At 50.8% G+C, this 19140-nt stretch overlaps 1 protein-coding gene across 8 annotated transcripts in view; it reads right to left on the minus strand.

Annotated features, from left to right (window-relative positions):
- Positions 1-3709: 3709 nt before the first annotated feature.
- Positions 3710-19140, minus strand: part of LOC140742202 (ras-responsive element-binding protein 1-like) — a 301827-nt gene continuing 286396 nt past the window's right edge. For all 8 annotated transcript variants that reach the window (XM_073073018.1, XM_073073016.1, XM_073073017.1 and 5 more), the window contains one exon: positions 3710-5912. In XM_073073018.1, coding sequence (XP_072929119.1) covers positions 5386-5912 — 527 coding nt within the window. In that variant the 3' untranslated portion in view covers positions 3710-5385. The remainder of the gene's footprint in view (positions 5913-19140) is intronic.

Below are 19140 nucleotides of genomic sequence, written 5' to 3' on the forward strand. Positions count from 1 at the left end.
CACAGTGCTGATTTAGCTTATACACTGAATCCGGGATGTAGACTGAACACAGTGCTGATTTAGCTTATACACTGAATCCGGGATGTAGACTTAACACAGTGCTGATATAGTGTATACACTGAATCCGGGATGTAGACTGAACACAGTGCTGATTTAGTGTATTCACTGAATCCGGGATGTAGACCGAACACAATGCTGATTTAGTGTATACACTGAATCTGGGATGCAGACTGAACACAGTGCTGATTTAGTGTATTCACTGAATCCCGGATGTAGACTGAACACAGTGCTGATTTAGCTTATACACTGAATCCGGGATGTAGACTTAACACAGTGCTGATATAGTGTATACACTGAATCCGGGATGTAGACTGAACACAGTGCTGATTTAGTGTACACACTGGATCGAGGATGTCGACTGAGCACAGTGCTGATTTAGTGTACACACTGAATCCAGGATGTAGACTGAGCACAGTGCTGATTTAGTGTATACACTGAATCCGGGATGTAGACCGAACACAGTGCAGATTTAGTGTATACACTGGATCCGGGATGTAGACTGAACACAGTGCTGATTTAGTGTACACACTGAATCCGGGATGCAGACTGAACACAATGCTGATTTAGTGTATACACTGAATCCGGGATGTAGACTTAACACAGTGCTGATATAGTGTATACACTGAATCCGGGATGTAGACTGAACACAGTGCTGATTTAGTGTATACACTGAATCCGGGATGTAGACCGAACACAGTGCAGATTTAGTGTATACACTGGATCCGGGATGTAGACTGAACACAGTGCTGATTTAGTGTACACACTGAATCCGGGATGCAGACTGAACACAATGCTGATTTAGTGTATTCACTGAATCCGGGATGTAGACTGAACACAGTGCTGATTTAGTGTATACACTGAATCCGGGATGTAGACCGAACACAGTGCAGATTTAGTGTATACACTGGATCCGGGATGTAGACTGAACACAGTGCTGATTTAGTGTACACACTGAATCCGGGATGCAGACTGAACACAATGCTGATTTAGTGTATTCACTGAATCCGGGATGTAGACTGAACACAATGCTGATTTAGTGTATTCACTGAATCCGGGATGTAGACTGAACACAGTGCTGATTTAGTGTATACACTGAATCCGGGATGTAGACTGAACACAGTGCTGATTTAGTGTATACACTGGATCGAGGATGTCGACTGAGCACAGTGCTGATTTAGTGTACACACTGAATCTGGGATGCAGACTGAACACAGTGCTGATTTATTGTACACACTGAATCCGGGATGTAGACTGAACACAATGCTGATTTAGTGTATTCACTGAATCTGGGATGCAGACTGAACACAATGCTGATTTAGTGTATTCACTGAATCCGGGATGCAGACTGAACACAATGCTGATTTAGTGTATTCACTGAATCTGGGATGCAGACTGAACACAGTGCTGATTTAGTGTATTCACTGAATCCGGGATGCAGACTGAACACAATGCTGATTTAGTGTATTCACTGAATCCGGGATGTAGACTGAACACAGTGCTGATTTAGTGTATTCACTGAATCCGGGATGTAGACTGAACACAGTGCTGATTTAGTGTATACACTGAATCCGGGATGTAGACTGAACACAGTGCTGATTTAGTGTATTCACTGAATCCGGGATGTAGACTGAACACAGTGCTGATTTAGTGTATTCACTGAATCCGGGATGCAGACTGAACACAATGCTGATTTAGTGTATTCACTGAGTCCGGGATGCAGACTGAACACAATGCTGATTTAGTGTATTCACTGAATCCGGGATGCAGACTGAACACAGTGCAGATTTAATGTATGCTCTGAATCCGGGATGTAGACTGAACACAGTGCTGATTTAGTGTATACACTGAATCCGGGATGTAGACTGAACACAATGCTGATTTAGTGTATACACTGGATCCGGGATGTAGACTGAACACAGTGCTGATTTAGTGTATACACTGAATCTGGGATGCAGACTGAACACAGTGCTGATTTAGTGTATTCACTGAATCCGGGATGTAGACTGAACACAATGCTGATTTAGTGTATACACTGGATTCAGGATGTAGACTGAACACAGTGCAGATTTAGTGTAGACACTGAATCTGGGATGCAGACTGAACACAGTGCAGATTTAGCTTATACACTGAATCCCGGATGTAGACTGAACACAGTGCTGATTTAGCTTATACACTGAATCCGGGATGTAGACTTAACACAGTGCTGATATAGTGTATACACTGAATCCGGGATGTAGACTGAACACAGTGCTGATTTAGTGTACACACTGGATCGAGGATGTCGACTGAGCACAGTGCTGATTTAGTGTACACACTGAATCCAGGATGTAGACTGAGCACAGTGCTGATTTAGTGTATACACTGAATCCGGGATGTAGACCGAACACAGTGCAGATTTAGTGTATACACTGGATCCGGGATGTAGACTGAACACAGTGCTGATTTAGTGTACACACTGAATCCGGGATGCAGACTGAACACAATGCTGATTTAGTGTATACACTGAATCCGGGATGTAGACTTAACACAGTGCTGATATAGTGTATACACTGAATCCGGGATGTAGACTGAACACAGTGCTGATTTAGTGTATACACTGAATCCGGGATGTAGACCGAACACAGTGCAGATTTAGTGTATACACTGGATCCGGGATGTAGACTGAACACAGTGCTGATTTAGTGTACACACTGAATCCGGGATGCAGACTGAACACAATGCTGATTTAGTGTATTCACTGAATCCGGGATGTAGACTGAACACAGTGCTGATTTAGTGTATACACTGAATCCGGGATGTAGACCGAACACAGTGCAGATTTAGTGTATACACTGGATCCGGGATGTAGACTGAACACAGTGCTGATTTAGTGTACACACTGAATCCGGGATGCAGACTGAACACAATGCTGATTTAGTGTATTCACTGAATCCGGGATGTAGACTGAACACAATGCTGATTTAGTGTATTCACTGAATCCGGGATGTAGACTGAACACAGTGCTGATTTAGTGTATACACTGAATCCGGGATGTAGACTGAACACAGTGCTGATTTAGTGTATACACTGGATCGAGGATGTCGACTGAGCACAGTGCTGATTTAGTGTACACACTGAATCTGGGATGCAGACTGAACACAGTGCTGATTTATTGTACACACTGAATCCGGGATGTAGACTGAACACAATGCTGATTTAGTGTATTCACTGAATCCGGGATGTAGACTGAACACAGTGCTGATTTAGTGTATACACTGAATCCGGGATGTAGACTGAACACAGTGCAGATTTAGTGTATACACTGGATCGAGGATGTCGACTGAGCACAGTGCTGATTTAGTGTACACACTGAATCCAGGATGTAGACTGAACACAGTGCTGATTTATTGTACACACTGAATCCGGGATGTAGACAGAACACAGTGCTGATTCAGTACACACCGTCAAATATTTACAGAAAAGTAAAAGTATTATTTCCCACGTCTGTGATTGAGAGCAGCAAATTTCAGCCAGTTTAACACAACGTTCGGTCCACCACCAACACAAAGCAACTGGCTGCAAGTTTCGTTATTCAGTGGTGTTAGGTAAAGAGTGAGTGAGAAATAGATTGCCGTAGAAGACTTAGAGCAAAGAAAAAACAAGGCTGTAATAAGTATAACGTTTTATTGCTTAAATGGTTTGATACAGAACAGCTATAAATTTTGCATTGGAAGTTAAGTACCAAAACTCTGTGATTCTCTGTTCATGTAGCATAACCCAGATGTGTACATAACATTTAGCAGCAGTAAAGATTCCCTTTACAAAAACAAATGGATTCTGGATTTAAAAAAACATTTTCTGGATTAATGCATTACATTTTTATTATTTTATTTTCCCCATTAAAGTTTTTCCTTCTGAAAATAGACAAAAATTCACTAGACTTCTGATAATAAAAAGCTTTTTAATCATGGTGCAGTGAAGTGACTTTTCCCTCTTTTGTCTAATCGAGCTGTAAACCACTCCTAATTCTTTCTTTCACCATCAAGTGCTTCATGTAGTGATTGACTTGTCTCTCAGCTTCAAGTCCTTAAAGTGGAAAAAATCTGGAACACTAGAAAATGGATTTAGTATATGAAATCATATTTAAAAGCCCTGAGAGCGACAGTGAAATTTACAAATAACTGAGACAAATTAGTTCCAACATGCAATCTAGTCTAAGATTCACCCAGAATTCAGCACAAAAGGATTCTTTCCTTTTCACAGTTTTTGAAAAGAAGGTTAACAGATACCTCAATCAAACATCAATATCCACTAACAGAAATATCAATAAAATGTGGCAAGGCCATATAAAGACTATTCGTGCAGACAAATACTACATAAAGCTTGAAATCAATCGTGATTATTGCTAGAACACACTCTGCCTGACACTGGGAGATTGGTTTCTGTTGCTACTGTTCTGAATTATAGAGTCAATTAATGGCTTGTCCCCACCAGAACAACGGGGCAAGGGTGAGGGGGTGGTGTTAAAAATACTGAGCAGACTCATTAAAAATTGTATTGAATGTTATACTGATATAAGATTTACCAAAAAAAAACTCCACTCCTACTTCATTTCACCTTCGGTGTAATTTCCTTGAGCAGCCCAATGCACAGTCAGAATGAGTGGATTCTGTGCAAGCCATTACAGCCATTCAATTCCACCATCTCAAACTACATCTTAAAGACCCAATCACTTAACAAGACTGTTGTTATGCCTGTCATAAATGAAGAACCAAGTGGTGTTTGCTTTGCCCAAAGTAAAGAATGCAATATTTGCTATTTTTCCCTATGTTTGTTACATTATGGATGATCGACTATAGTCAGTGTGATTGTTCACTGTAAGGCCTTAATGGAAGACTTAGTTCAGTAGTTCCTCAACAAGAGTCCGTGTGTAGTTTATCCAAGTGCATTAGGATGCCCCATAACTAGGATGTTTAAAATCAGATTTCTAAAAATTGCATTGTCAGAGATTTCATGCTCCAGGATCTTTCTCGGGAGGCTGCTGCCCATGTGTTTAGTTTTATTGAATGTTCGAGCAATTTTTAACAGAATTGTGACGTGCACAGTAATCAGGTAGTAAGGCACTTGGAAGGTACAATATACAGTTTGTGAGAGCTGCACTGGATTCCTCACTTTCCAGTGTTTAAGGCTTTCTGCAGCACCAGAGGTGAATCACAAAGCCCCACCCTCCACACAATGGGGTAGGACAGTGCCCCCACCTGCCTGGTGCTGCAATGGTGTCAGAGGGTCAGACATGGAAAGGCCCACTAGGCTAGAGAGCAAAGGCAGGGTCCTTCCCGAGCAGGGCTACTCCACGCCCAGCAGACGGGGAGTGGACTCTGCCGAACTGCGCACGTGGTTCATCGGCAAATCACCGTGCATCCCCAGCAGGTTCTGAATGATGTCCGTGGGGCCTGGCGAGCCCACCAACACCTTCTCTGAGCTCTTTATCGGCTCCTGGTCGCTGCCCTGAATCAGGAATGTTCCCTGCCGTACGCCGTTGACAACTGCTTGGAGCGTGCCGTCGCGGTCAGCGGGCGAGCAGCTTGCCGCCCCCCGGAGTGGGCTGCCCGCCAGGCTCACGGGAGGTGGAGAACTGCTGCCGACGCCCATGCTGGTGATGGCATCACTCTCGTTGTCGGACACCTGGCTGTAGGCTGCCTTCTCACCCTCGCTCTCACTCTCATCGCCGCCCTTCGACAGCTCGTCGTCATTCACCCCCGGCTGCCTTTTGCCTACCACCGTGTCCTTCTGGTGGATGCGTTGGTGGCGGACGAGGCTATGCTTCAACGTGAAGGTCCTCTCGCAGGTCAAGCACTTGTAGGGCCTCTCCCCTGGAGCAAACACAAAGGGGAAAGTTATCACGGTGGTTCTGACCAGTCCCAACTTACTGTCAAACAGCATCACCAAGACAGGAGGGTATGATGTTCAATGAAAGGCCAAGGAACATAAATGTTGGAGGATTGACCCAACAGGAAAGGGTTAATAGACTCTGTGGGGACAACCTGAGATAGGTCTTTACTGTAGAGTTATCGAGCACAGAAACAGGCCCCCGGACCAACTTGCCCATGTCAACCAAGATGCCTACCTTGTCTTGTCTCATTTGCTCGAGTTTGGACCATATCCTATTCTATCCATGAACTTGTCCACATGTCTTTTCAAAGCCGCAGTTATGCCTGCCTCTACCACTTGCCCTGGCTTAACATTCTGCACCTTCACCTCAGCTCACTGCTGTATCTTACCCCTTTCATTTTAAATCTATGGCCTCTCTCTAGATTTTGACTCCCCTATGCCAGGAAAAAGATTGTCTATTCCCCTATCTATGCTCCTCATGATTTTATAAACCTCTGTAGGTCACCCCTCAGCCTCCTATATTCCAGGGGACAAAAGCTAAACTGTCCACCCTCGACTTAAAACGCAAGCTCTCTAGTCCCAGTAATATCTTTGCAAATCTACAATACACCTTTTCTGCTTTAATGCCATCTTTCCTCTAGCTGGCAACCAAAACTGTATGCAGTACCCCAAACATGGCCATATCAATATCTGGTGAAGCAGGGACCAGCTCTGCTTCCTGATACCCCAGCCCTGGGGAAAAGACTGAGAGCGTTCACCCTATTTTTGCCCCTCATGATTTTATACACCTCTGTAAGGTCATATCTCAGTTTTCTGTGCTCCTAGGAATAAAGTCCTAGCCCATCCAATAACTCAGACCCAGAATCCTGGCAACATGCTCATAAGTTTTTTCTATGCTCTTTCATTTCTTAACATCTTTCCTTTAGCAGGGTGACCGGAACTGAACACACTGTTCCAAGTGAGACCAAAGAGTTGATTGTGGACTTCAGGAAGGATAAGATAAGGGAACTCGAACCAATCCTCATAGAGGGATCAGAGAATGAGCAATTTCAAGTTCCTGGGTGTAAATATCCCTGAGGATCTAATCTGGTCCCGACATATCAATGCAGCTATAAAGATGGGAAGACAGTGACTATCTATCAGGTGCTGGAGGAGATTTGCTTTGTCAATCCGATTTCTAAATGGACCTTGAACCCATGAACATTACCTCACATTTTAAAAAATATTATTTGTTAACACTAATATTAATTTAACTATTTAATGTACATATGGACGGACTGTAATTGATTCTTATCTAGATTATGTATTGCATTGAACTGCTGCTAAGTTAACAAATTTCACGCCACATGCCGGTGATAATAAACCTGATTCTGATTCTGATCTGGAGCACCCAACACACAATCAGATGGAGGAATTCAGTGGGTTGAGAAGCATCTGAATCAGGTCTTCAACCAGAAACCTCGACAGCTCCTTTACCCCCTGAGGAACTGCTCGACCAGGGACATCGACAGATCCTTTACCCCCCTAAGCAATGCTCGACCAGGGACATCGACAGCTCCTTTACCCCCCTAAGCATTGCTCGACCAGGGACATCGACAGCTCCTTTACCCCCCTAAGCATTGTTCGACCAGGGACATCGACAGCTCCTTTACTCCCTGAGGAACTACTCGACCAGGGACATTGACAGCTCCTTTACCCCCCGAAGCATTGCTCGACCAGGGACATCGACAGCTCCTTTACCCCCCTAAGCATTGCTCGACCAGGGACATCGACAGCTCCTTTACTCCCTGAGGAACTGCTCGACCAGTGACATCGACAGCTCCTTTACTCCCCTAAGCATTGCTCGACCAGGGACATCGACAGCTCCTTTACTCCCCTAAGCATTGCTCGACCAGGGACATCGACAGCTCCTTTATCACCCTAAGCATTGCTCGACCAGTGTCATCGACAGCTCCTTTACCCCCCTAAGCATTGCTCCATCAGGGACATCGACAGCTCCTTTATCACCCTAAGCATTGCTCGACCAGTGTCATCGACAGCTCCTTTACCCCCCTAAGCATTGCTCCATCAGGGACATCGACAGCTCCTTTACCCCCCTAAGCATTGCTCGAGCAGGGACATCGACAGCTCCTTTACCCACCTAAGCATTGCTCCATCAGGGACATCGACAGCTCCTTTACCCCCCTAAGCATTGCTCGAGCAGGGACATCGACAGCTCCTTTACCCGCCTAAGCATTTCTCGACCAGGGACATCGACAGCTCCTTTACTCCCTGAGGAACTGCTCGACCAGGGACATCGACAGCACCTTTACCCCCCTAAGCACTGCTCGACCAGGGACATCGACAGCTCCTTTACTCCCCTAAGCACTGCTCGACCAGGGACATCGACAGCTCCTTTACCCCCCTAAGCACTGTTCGAGCAGGGACATCAACAGCTCCTTTACTCCCTGAGGAACTGCTCGACCAGGGACATCGACAGCTCCTTTACCCCCTAAGCAATGCTCGACCAGGGACATCGACAGCTCCTTTACCCCCCTACGCATTGCTCGTCCAGGGACATCGACAGCTCCTTTACCCCCCTAAGCATTGTTCAACCAGGGACATCGACAGCTCCTTTACTCCCTGAGGAACTGCTCGACCAGTGACATCGACAGCTCCTTTACTCCCCTAAGCATTGCTCGACCAGGGACATCGACAGCACCTTTACCTCCCTAAGCATTGTTCGACCACAGACATCGACAGCTCCCGTACCCCCTTAAGCATTGCTCGACCAGGGACATCGACAGCTCCTTTACCCACCTAAGCATTGCTCCATCAGGGACATCGACAGCTCCTTTACCCCCCTAAGCATTGCTCCATCAGGGACATCAACAGCTCCTTTACTCCCCTAAACATTGCTCGACCAGGGACATCGACAGCTCCTTCACTCCCTGAGGAACTGCTCGACCAGGGACATCGACAGCTCCTTTACCCCCCTAAGAATTGCTCGACCAGGGACATCGACAGCTCCTTTACCCTCCGAAGCACTGTTCGACCAGGGACATCGACAGCTCCTTTACTCCCTGAGGAACTACTCGACCAGGGACATCGACAGCACCTTTACCCCCCTAAGCACTGCTCGACCAGGGACATCGACAGCTCCTTTACGCCCCTAAGCATTGCTCGAACAGGGACATGGACAACTCCTTCACTCCCCTAAGCATTGCTCGACCAGGGACATCGACAGATCCTTTACCCCGCTAAGCTTTGCTCGACCAGGGACATCGACATCTCCTTTACCCCCCTAAGCATTGCTCGACCAGGGACATCGACAGCTCCTTTACCCCCCTAAGCATTGCTCGACCAGGGACATCGACAGCTCCTTTACTCCCCTAAGCATTGCTCGACCAGGGACATCGACAGCTCCTTTACCCCCCTAAGCATTGCTCGACCAGGGACATCGACAGCTCCTTTACTCCCTGAGGAACTGCTCGACCAGGGACATCGACAGCACCTTTACCCCGCTAAGCACTGCTCGAGCAGGGACATCGACAGCTCCTTTACCCCCCTAAGCACTGCTCGACCAGGGACATCGACAGCTCCTTTACTCCCCTAAGCATTGCTCGACCAGGGACATCGACAGCCCCTTTACTCCCCTAAGCATTGCTCGACCAGGGACATCGACAGCTCCTTTACCCCCCTAAGCATTGCTCGTCCAGGGACATTGACAGCTCCTTTACCCCCCTAAGCATTGCTCGACCAGGGACATCGACAGATCCTTTACCCCCCTAAGCTTTGCTCGACCAGGGACATCGACTGCTTCTTACTCCCCTAAGCATTGCTCGACCAGGGACATCGACAGCTTCTTACTCCCCTAAGCATTGCTCGACCAGGGACATCGACAGCTCCTTTACTCCCCTAAGCATTGCTCGACCAGGGACATCGACAGCTTCTTACTCCCCTAAGCATTTCTCGACCAGGGACATCGACAGCTCCTTTACTCCCCTAAGCATTGCTCGACCAGGGACATCGACAGCTCCTTTTCTCCCCTAAGCATTGCTCGACCAGGGACATCAACAGCTCCTTTACCCCCCTAAGCACTGCTCGACCAGCGACATCGACAGCTCCTTTACTCCCCTAAGCATTGCTCGACCAGGGACATCGACAGCCCCTTTACCCACCTAAGCATTGCTCGACCAGGGACATCGACAGCTCCTTTTCTCCCCTAAGCATTGCTCGACCAGGGACATCAACAGCTCCTTTACCCACCTAAGTATTGCTCGACCAGGGACATCGACAGCTCCTTTACCCCCTAAGCATTGCTCGACCAGGGACATCGACAGCTCCTTTACCCCCCTAAGCATTGCTCGACCAGGGACATCGACCGCTCCTTTACCCCCCTAAGCATTGCTCGACCAGGGACATCGACAGCTCCTTTACCCCCCTAAGCATTGCTCGAACAGGGACATCGACCGCTCCTTTACCCCCCTAAGCATTGCTCGACCAGGGACATCGACAGCTCCATTACTCCCTGAGGAACTGCTCGACCAGGCACATCGTCAGCTCCTTTACCCCCCTAAGCACTGCTCGACCAGGGACATCGACAGCACCTTTACCTCCCTAAGCATTGTTCGACCACAGACATCGACAGCTCCCGTACCCCCCTAAGCATTGCTCGACCAGGGACATCGACAGCTCCTTTACCCACCTAAGCATTGCTCCATCAGGGACATCGACAGCTCCTTTACCCCCCTAAGCATTGCTCCATCAGGGACATCAACAGCTCCTTTACTCCCCTAAACATTGCTCGACCAGGGACATCGACAGCTCCTTCACTCCCTGAGGAACTGCTCGACCAGGGACATCGACAGCTCCTTTACCCCCCTAAGAATTGCTCGACCAGGGACATCGACAGCTCCTTTACCCTCCGAAGCACTGTTCGACCAGGGACATCGACAGCTCCTTTACTCCCTGAGGAACTACTCGACCAGGGACATCGACAGCACCTTTACCCCCCTAAGCACTGCTCGACCAGGGACATCGACAGCTCCTTTACGCCCCTAAGCATTGCTCGAACAGGGACATGGACAACTCCTTCACTCCCCTAAGCATTGCTCGACCAGGGACATCGACAGATCCTTTACCCCGCTAAGCTTTGCTCGACCAGGGACATCGACATCTCCTTTACCCCCCTAAGCATTGCTCGACCAGGGACATCGACAGCTCCTTTACCCCCCTAAGCATTGCTCGACCAGGGACATCGACAGCTCCTTTACTCCCCTAAGCATTGCTCGACCAGGGACATCGACAGCTCCTTTACCCCCCTAAGCATTGCTCGACCAGGGACATCGACAGCTCCTTTACCCCCCTAAGCATTGCTCGACCAGGGACATCGACAGCTCCTTTACTCCCCTAAGCATTGCTCGACCAGGGACATCGACAGCTCCTTTACCCACCTAAGCATTGCTCGACCAGGGACATCGACAGCTCCTTTACCCCACTAAGCATTGTTCGACCAGGGACATCGACAGCTCCTTTACCCCCCTAAGCATTGCTCGACCAGGAACATCGACAGCTCCTTTACCCCCCTAAGCACTGCTCGACCAGGGACATCGACAGCTCCTTTACTCCCCTAAGCATTGCTCGACCAGGGACATCGACAGCTCCTTTACTCCACTAAGCATTGCTCGACCAGGGACATCGACAGCTCCTTTACTCCCCTAAGCATTGCTCGACCAGGGACATCGACAGCTCCTTTACTCCCCTAAGCATTGCTCGACCAGGGACATCGACAGATCCTTTACCCCGCTAGGCTTTGCTCGACCAGGGACATCGACAGCTCCTTTACTCCCCTAAGCATTGCTCGACCAGGGACATCGACAGCTCCTTTACCCCCCTAAGCATTGCTCGACCAGGGACATCGACAGCTCCTTTACTCCCCTAAGCATTGCTCGACCAGGGACATCGACAGCTCCTTTACCCCCCTAAGCATTGCTCGACCAGGGACATCGACAGCTCCTTTACCCCCCTAAGCACTGCTCGACCAGGGACATCGACAGCTCCTTTACCCCCCTAAGCATTGCTCGACCAGGGACATCGACAGCCCCTTTACTCCCCTAAGCATTGCTCGACCAGTGACATCGACAGCTCCTTTACCCCCCTAAGCATTGCTCGACCAGGGACTTCGACAGCTCCTTTACTCCCCTAAGCATTGCTCGACCAGGGACATCGACAGCTCCTTTACCCGCCTAAGCATTGCTCGACCAGGGACATCGACAGCTCCTTTACCCCCCTAAGCATTGTTCGACCAGGGACATCGACAGCTCCTTTACCCCCCTAAGCACTGCTCGACCAGTGTCATCGACAGCTCCTTTACTCCCGTAAGCATTGCTCGACCAGAGACATCGACAGCTCCTTTACCCCCCTAAGCATTGTTCGACCAGGGACATCGACAGCTCCTTTACCCCCCTAAGCATTGCTCGACCAGGGACATCGACAGCTCCTTTACCCCCCTAAACATTGCTCGACCAGGGACATCGACAGCTCCTTTACCCCCCTAAGCACTGCTCGACCAGGGACATCGACAGCTCCTTTACCCCCCTAAGCATTGCTCGTCCAGGGACATCGACAGCTCCTTTATCCCCCTAAGCACTGCTCGACCGGGGACATAGACAGCTCCTTTTCCCCCAAAAGCATTGCTCGACCAGGGACATCGACAGCTCCTTTACCCCCCTAAGAATTGCTCGACCAGGGACATCGACAGCTCCTTTACCCTCCGAAGCACTGTTCGACCAGGGACATCGACAGCTCCTTTACTCCCCTAAGCATTGCTCGACAAGGGACATCGACAGCTCCTTTACCCCCCAAAGCATTGTTCGAACAGGGACATCGACAGCTCCTTTACGCCCCTAAGCATTGCTCGACCAGGGACATCGACAGCATCTTTACCCCCCGAAGCACTGCTCGACCAGGGACATCGACAGCTCCTTTACTCCCCTAAGCATTGTTCGACCAGGGACATCGACAGCTCCTTTACCCCCCTAAGCATTGCTCGACCAGGGACATCGACAGCTCCTTTACCCCCCTAAGCACTGCTAGACCAGGGACATCGACAGCTCCTTTACGCCCCTAAGCATTGCTCGACCAGGAACATCGACAGCTCATTTACCCCCCTAAGCATTGCTCGAGCAGGGACATGGACAACTCCTTCACTCCCCTAAGCATTGCTCGACCAGGGACATCGACAGATCCTTTACCCCGCTAAGCTTTGCTCGACCAGGGACATCGACAGCTCCTTTACCCCCCTAAGCATTGCTCGACCAGGGACATCGACAGCTCCTTTACTCCACTAAGCATTGCTCGACCAGGGACATCGACAGCTCCTTTACCCCCCTAAGCATTGCTCGACCAGGGACATCGACAGCTCCTTTACCCCCCTAAGCATTGCTCGACCAGGGACATCGACAGCTCCTTTACCCCACTAAGCATTGCTCGACCAGGGACATCGACAGCTCCTTTACCCCCCTAAGCATTGCTCGACCAGGGACATCGACAGCTCCTTTACTCCCCTAAGCATTGCTCGACCAGGGACATCGACAGCCCCTTTACTCCCCTAAGCATTGCTCGACCAGGGACATCGACAGCTCCTTTACCCCCCTAAGCATTGCTCGACCAGGGACATCGACAGCTCCTTTACCCCCCTAAGCATTGCTCGACCAGGGACATCGACAGCTCCTTTACCCCCCTAAGCATTGCTCGACCAGGGACATCGACAGCTCCTTTACCCCCCTAAGCATTGCTCGACCAGGGACATCGACAGCTCCTTTACCCCCCTAAGCATTGCTCGACCAGGGACATCGACAGATCCTTTACTCCCCTAAGCATTGCTCGACCAGGGACATCGACAGCTCCTTTACCCCCCTAAGCATTGCTCAACCAGGGACATCGACAGCTCCTTTACTCCCCTAAGCATTGCTTGACCAGGGACATCGACAGCTCCTTTACTCCCTGAGGAACTGCTCGACCAGGGACATCGACAGCACCTTTACCCCGCTAAGCACTGCTCGAGCAGGGACATCGACAGCTCCTTTACCCCCCTAAGCACTGCTCGACCAGGGACATCGACAGCTCCTTTACTCCCCTAAGCATTGCTCGACCAGGGACATCGACAGCCCCTTTACTCCCCTAAGCATTGCTCGACCAGGGACATCGACAGCTCCTTTACCCCCCTAAGCATTGCTCGTCCAGGGACATTGACAGCTCCTTTACCCCCCTAAGCATTGCTCGACCAGGGACATCGACAGATCCTTTACCCCCCTAAGCTTTGCTCGACCAGGGACATCGACAGCTCCTATACTCCCCTAAGAATTGCTCGACCAGGGACATCGACTGCTTCTTACTCCCCTAAGCATTGCTCGACCAGGGACATCGACAGCTTCTTACTCCCCTAAGCATTGCTCGACCAGGGACATCGACAGCTCCTTTACCCCCCTAAGCATTGCTCGACCAGGGACATCGACAGCTCCTTTACTCCCCTAAGCATTGCTCGACCAGGGACATCGACAGCTTCTTACTCCCCTAAGCATTGCTCGACCAGGGACATCGACAGCTCCTTTACCCCCCTAAGCATTGCTCGACCAGGGACATCGACAGCTCCTTTACTCCCCTAAGCATTGCTCGACCAGGGACATCGACAGCCCCTTTACCCACCTAAGCATTTCTCGACCAGGGACATCGACAGCTCCTTTACTCCCCTAAGCATTGCTCGACCAGGGACATCGACAGCTCCTTTTCTCCCCTAAGCATTGCTCGACCAGGGACATCAACAGCTCCTTTACCCCCCTAAGCACTGCTCGACCAGCGACATCGACAGCTCCTTTTCTCCCCTAAGCATTGCTCGACCAGGGACATCAACAGCTCCTTTACCCACCTAAGTATTGCTCGACCAGGGACATCGACAGCTCCTTTACCCCCTAAGCATTGCTCGACCAGGGACATCGACAGCTCCTTTACCCCCCTAAGCATTGCTCGACCAGGGACATCGACCGCTCCTTTACCCCCCTAAGCATTGCTCGACCAGGGACATCGACCGCTCCTTTACCCCCCTAAGCATTGCTCGACCAGGGACATCGACAGCTCCATTACTCCCTGAGGAACTGCTCGACCAGGGACATCGACAGCTCCTTTACCCACCTAAGCATTGCTCCATCAGGGACATCGACAGCTCCTTTACCCCCCTAAGCATTGCTCCATCAGGGACATCAACAGCTCCTTTACTCCCCTAAACATTGCTCGACCAGGGACATCGACAGCTCCTTTACTCCCTGAGGAACTGCTCGACCAGGGACATCGACAGCTCCTTTACCCCCCTAAGCAATGCTAGACCAGGGACATCGACAGCTCCTTTACCCCCCTACGCATTGCTCGTCCAGGGACATCGACAGCTCCTTTACCCCCCGAAGCATTGCTCTACCAGGGATATCGACAGCTCCTTCACTCCCTGAGGAACTGCTCGACCAGGGACATCGACAGCTCCTTTACCCCCCTAAGAATTGCTCGACCAGGGACATCGACAGCTCCTTTACCCTCCGAAGCACTGTTCGACCAGGGACATCGACAGCTCCTTTACTCCCTGAGGAACTACTCGACCAGGGACATCGACAGCACCTTTACCCCCCTAAGCACTGCTCGACCAGGGACATCGACAGCTCCTTTACGCCCCTAAGCATTGCTCGAACAGGGACATGGACAACTCCTTCACTCCCCTAAGCATTGCTCGACCAGGGACATCGACAGATCCTTTACCCCGCTAAGCTTTGCTCGACCAGGGACATCGACATCTCCTTTACCCCCCTAAGCATTGCTCGACCAGGGACATCGACAGCTCCTTTACCCCCCTAAGCATTGCTCGACCAGGGACATCGACAGCTCCTTTACTCCCCTAAGCATTGCTCGACCAGGGACATCGACAGCTCCTTTACCCCCCTAAGCATTGCTCGACCAGGGACATCGACAGCTCCTTTACCCCCCTAAGCATTGCTCGACCAGGGACATCGACAGCTCCTTTACTCCCCTAAGCATTGCTCGACCAGGGACATCGACAGCTCCTTTACCCACCTAAGCATTGCTCGACCAGGGACATCGACAGCTCCTTTACCCCACTAAGCATTGTTCGACCAGGGACATCGACAGCTCCTTTACCCCCCTAAGCATTGCTCGACCAGGAACATCGACAGCTCCTTTACCCCCCTAAGCACTGCTCGACCAGGGACATCGACAGCTCCTTTACTCCCCTAAGCATTGCTCGACCAGGGACATCGACAGCTCCTTTACTCCACTAAGCATTGCTCGACCAGGGACATCGACAGCTCCTTTACTCCCCTAAGCATTGCTCGACCAGGGACATCGACAGCTCCTTTACTCCCCTAAGCATTGCTCGACCAGGGACATCGACAGATCCTTTACCCCGCTAGGCTTTGCTCGACCAGGGACATCGACAGCTCCTTTACTCCCCTAAGCATTGCTCGACCAGGGACATCGACAGCTCCTTTACCCCCCTAAGCATTGCTCGACCAGGGACATCGACAGCTCCTTTACTCCCCTAAGCATTGCTCGACCAGGGACATCGACAGCTCCTTTACCCCCCTAAGCATTGCTCGACCAGGGACATCGACAGCTCCTTTACCCCCCTAAGCACTGCTCGACCAGGGACATCGACAGCTCCTTTACCCCCCTAAGCATTGCTCGACCAGGGACATCGACAGCCCCTTTACTCCCCTAAGCATTGCTCGACCAGTGACATCGACAGCTCCTTTACCCCCCTAAGCATTGCTCGACCAGGGACTTCGACAGCTCCTTTACTCCCCTAAGCATTGCTCGACCAGGGACATCGACAGCTCCTTTACCCGCCTAAGCATTGCTCGACCAGGGACATCGACAGCTCCTTTACCCCCCTAAGCATTGTTCGACCAGGGACATCGACAGCTCCTTTACCCCCCTAAGCACTGCTCGACCAGTGTCATCGACAGCTCCTTTACTCCCGTAAGCATTGCTCGACCAGGGACATCGACAGCTCCTTTACCCCCCTAAGCATTGTTCGACCAGGGACATCGACAGCTCCTTTACCCCCCTAAGCATTGCTCGACCAGGGACATCGACAGCTCCTTTACCCCCCTAAACATTGCTCGACCAGGGACATCGACAGCTCCTTTACCCCCCTAAGCACTGCTCGACCAGGGACATCGACAGCTCCTTTACCCCCCTAAGCATTGCTCGTCCAGGGACATCGACAGCTCCTTTATCCCCCTAAGCACTGCTCGACCGGGGACATAGACAGCTCCTTTTCCCCCAAAAGCATTGCTCGACCAGGGACATCGACAGCTCCTTTACCCCCCTAAGAATTGCTCGACCAGGGACATCGACAGCTCCTTTACCCTCCGAAGCACTGTTCGACCAGGGACATCGACAGCTCCTTTACTCCCCTAAGCATTGCTCGACAAGGGACATCGACAGCTCCTTTACCCCCCAAAGCATTGTTCGAACAGGGACATCGACAGCTCCTTTACGCCCCTAAGCATTGCTCGACCAGGGACATCGACAGCATCTTTACCCCCCGAAGCACTGCTCGACCAGGGACATCGACAGCTCCTTTACTCCCCTAAGCATTGTTCGACCAGGGACATCGACAGCTCCTTTACCCCCCTAAGCATTGCTCGACCAGGGACATCGACAGCTCCTTTACCCCCCTAAGCACTGCTAGACCAGGGACATCGACAGCTCCTTTACGCCCCTAAGCATTGCTCGACCAGGAACATCGACAGCTCATTTACCCCCCTAAGCATTGCTCGAGCAGGGACATGGACAACTCCTTCACTCCCCTAAGCATTGCTCGACCAGGGACATCGACAGATCCTTTACCCCGCTAAGCTTTGCTCGACCAGGGACATCGACAGCTCCTTTACCCCCCTAAGCATTGCTCGACCAGGGACATCGACAGCTCCTTTACTCCACTAAGCATTGCTCGACCAGGGACATCGACAGCTCCTTTACCCCCCTAAGCATTGCTCGACCAGGGACATCGACAGCTCCTTTACCCCCCTAAGCATTGCTCGACCAGGGACATCGACAGCTCCTTTACCCCACTAAGCATTGCTCGACCAGGGACATCGACAGCTCCTTTACCCCCCTAAGCATTGCTCGACCAGGGACATCGACAGCTCCTTTACTCCCCTAAGCATTGCTCGACCAGGGACATCGACAGCCCCTTTACTCCCCTAAGCATTGCTCGACCAGGGACATCGACAGCTCCTTTACCCCCCTAAGCATTGCTCGACCAGGGACATCGACAGCTCCTTTACCCCCCTAAGCATTGCTCGACCAGGGACATCGACAGCTCCTTTACCCCCCTAAGCATTGCTCGACCAGGGACATCGACAGCTCCTTTACCCCCCTAAGCATTGCTCGACCAGGGACATCGACAGCTCCTTTACCCCCCTAAGCATTGCTCGACCAGGGACATCGACAGATCCTTTACTCCCCTAAGCATTGCTCGACCAGGGACATCGACAGCTCCTTTACCCCCCTAAGCATTGCTCGACCAGGGACATCGACAGCTCCTTTACTCCCCTAAGCATTGCTTGACCAGGGACATCGACAGCTCCTTTACTCCCTGAGGAACTGCTCGACCAGGGACATCGACAGCACCTTTACCCCGCTAAGCACTGCTCGAGCAGGGACATCGACAGCTCCTTTACCCCCCTAAGCACTGCTCGACCAGGGACATCGACAGCTCCTTTACTCCCCTAAGCATTGCTCGACCAGGGACATCGACAGCCCCTTTACTCCCCTAAGCATTGCTCGACCAGGGACATCGACAGCTCCTTTACCCCCCTAAGCATTGCTCGTCCAGGGACATTGACAGCTCCTTTACCCCCCTAAGCATTGCTCGACCAGGGACATCGACAGATCCTTTACCCCCCTAAGCTTTGCTCGACCAGGGACATCGACAGCTCCTATACTCCCCTAAGAATTGCTCGACCAGGGACATCGACTGCTTCTTACTCCCCTAAGCATTGCTCGACCAGGGACATCGACAGCTTCTTACTCCCCTAAGCATTGCTCGACCAGGGACATCGACAGCTCCTTTACCCCCCTAAGCATTGCTCGACCAGGGACATCGACAGCTTCTTACTCCCCTAAGCATTGCTCGTCCAGGGACATCGACAGCTCCTT

This window comes from Hemitrygon akajei, chromosome 20, assembly GCF_048418815.1.
Source record: "Hemitrygon akajei chromosome 20, sHemAka1.3, whole genome shotgun sequence".
Classification (NCBI taxonomy): domain Eukaryota; kingdom Metazoa; phylum Chordata; class Chondrichthyes; order Myliobatiformes; family Dasyatidae; genus Hemitrygon; species Hemitrygon akajei.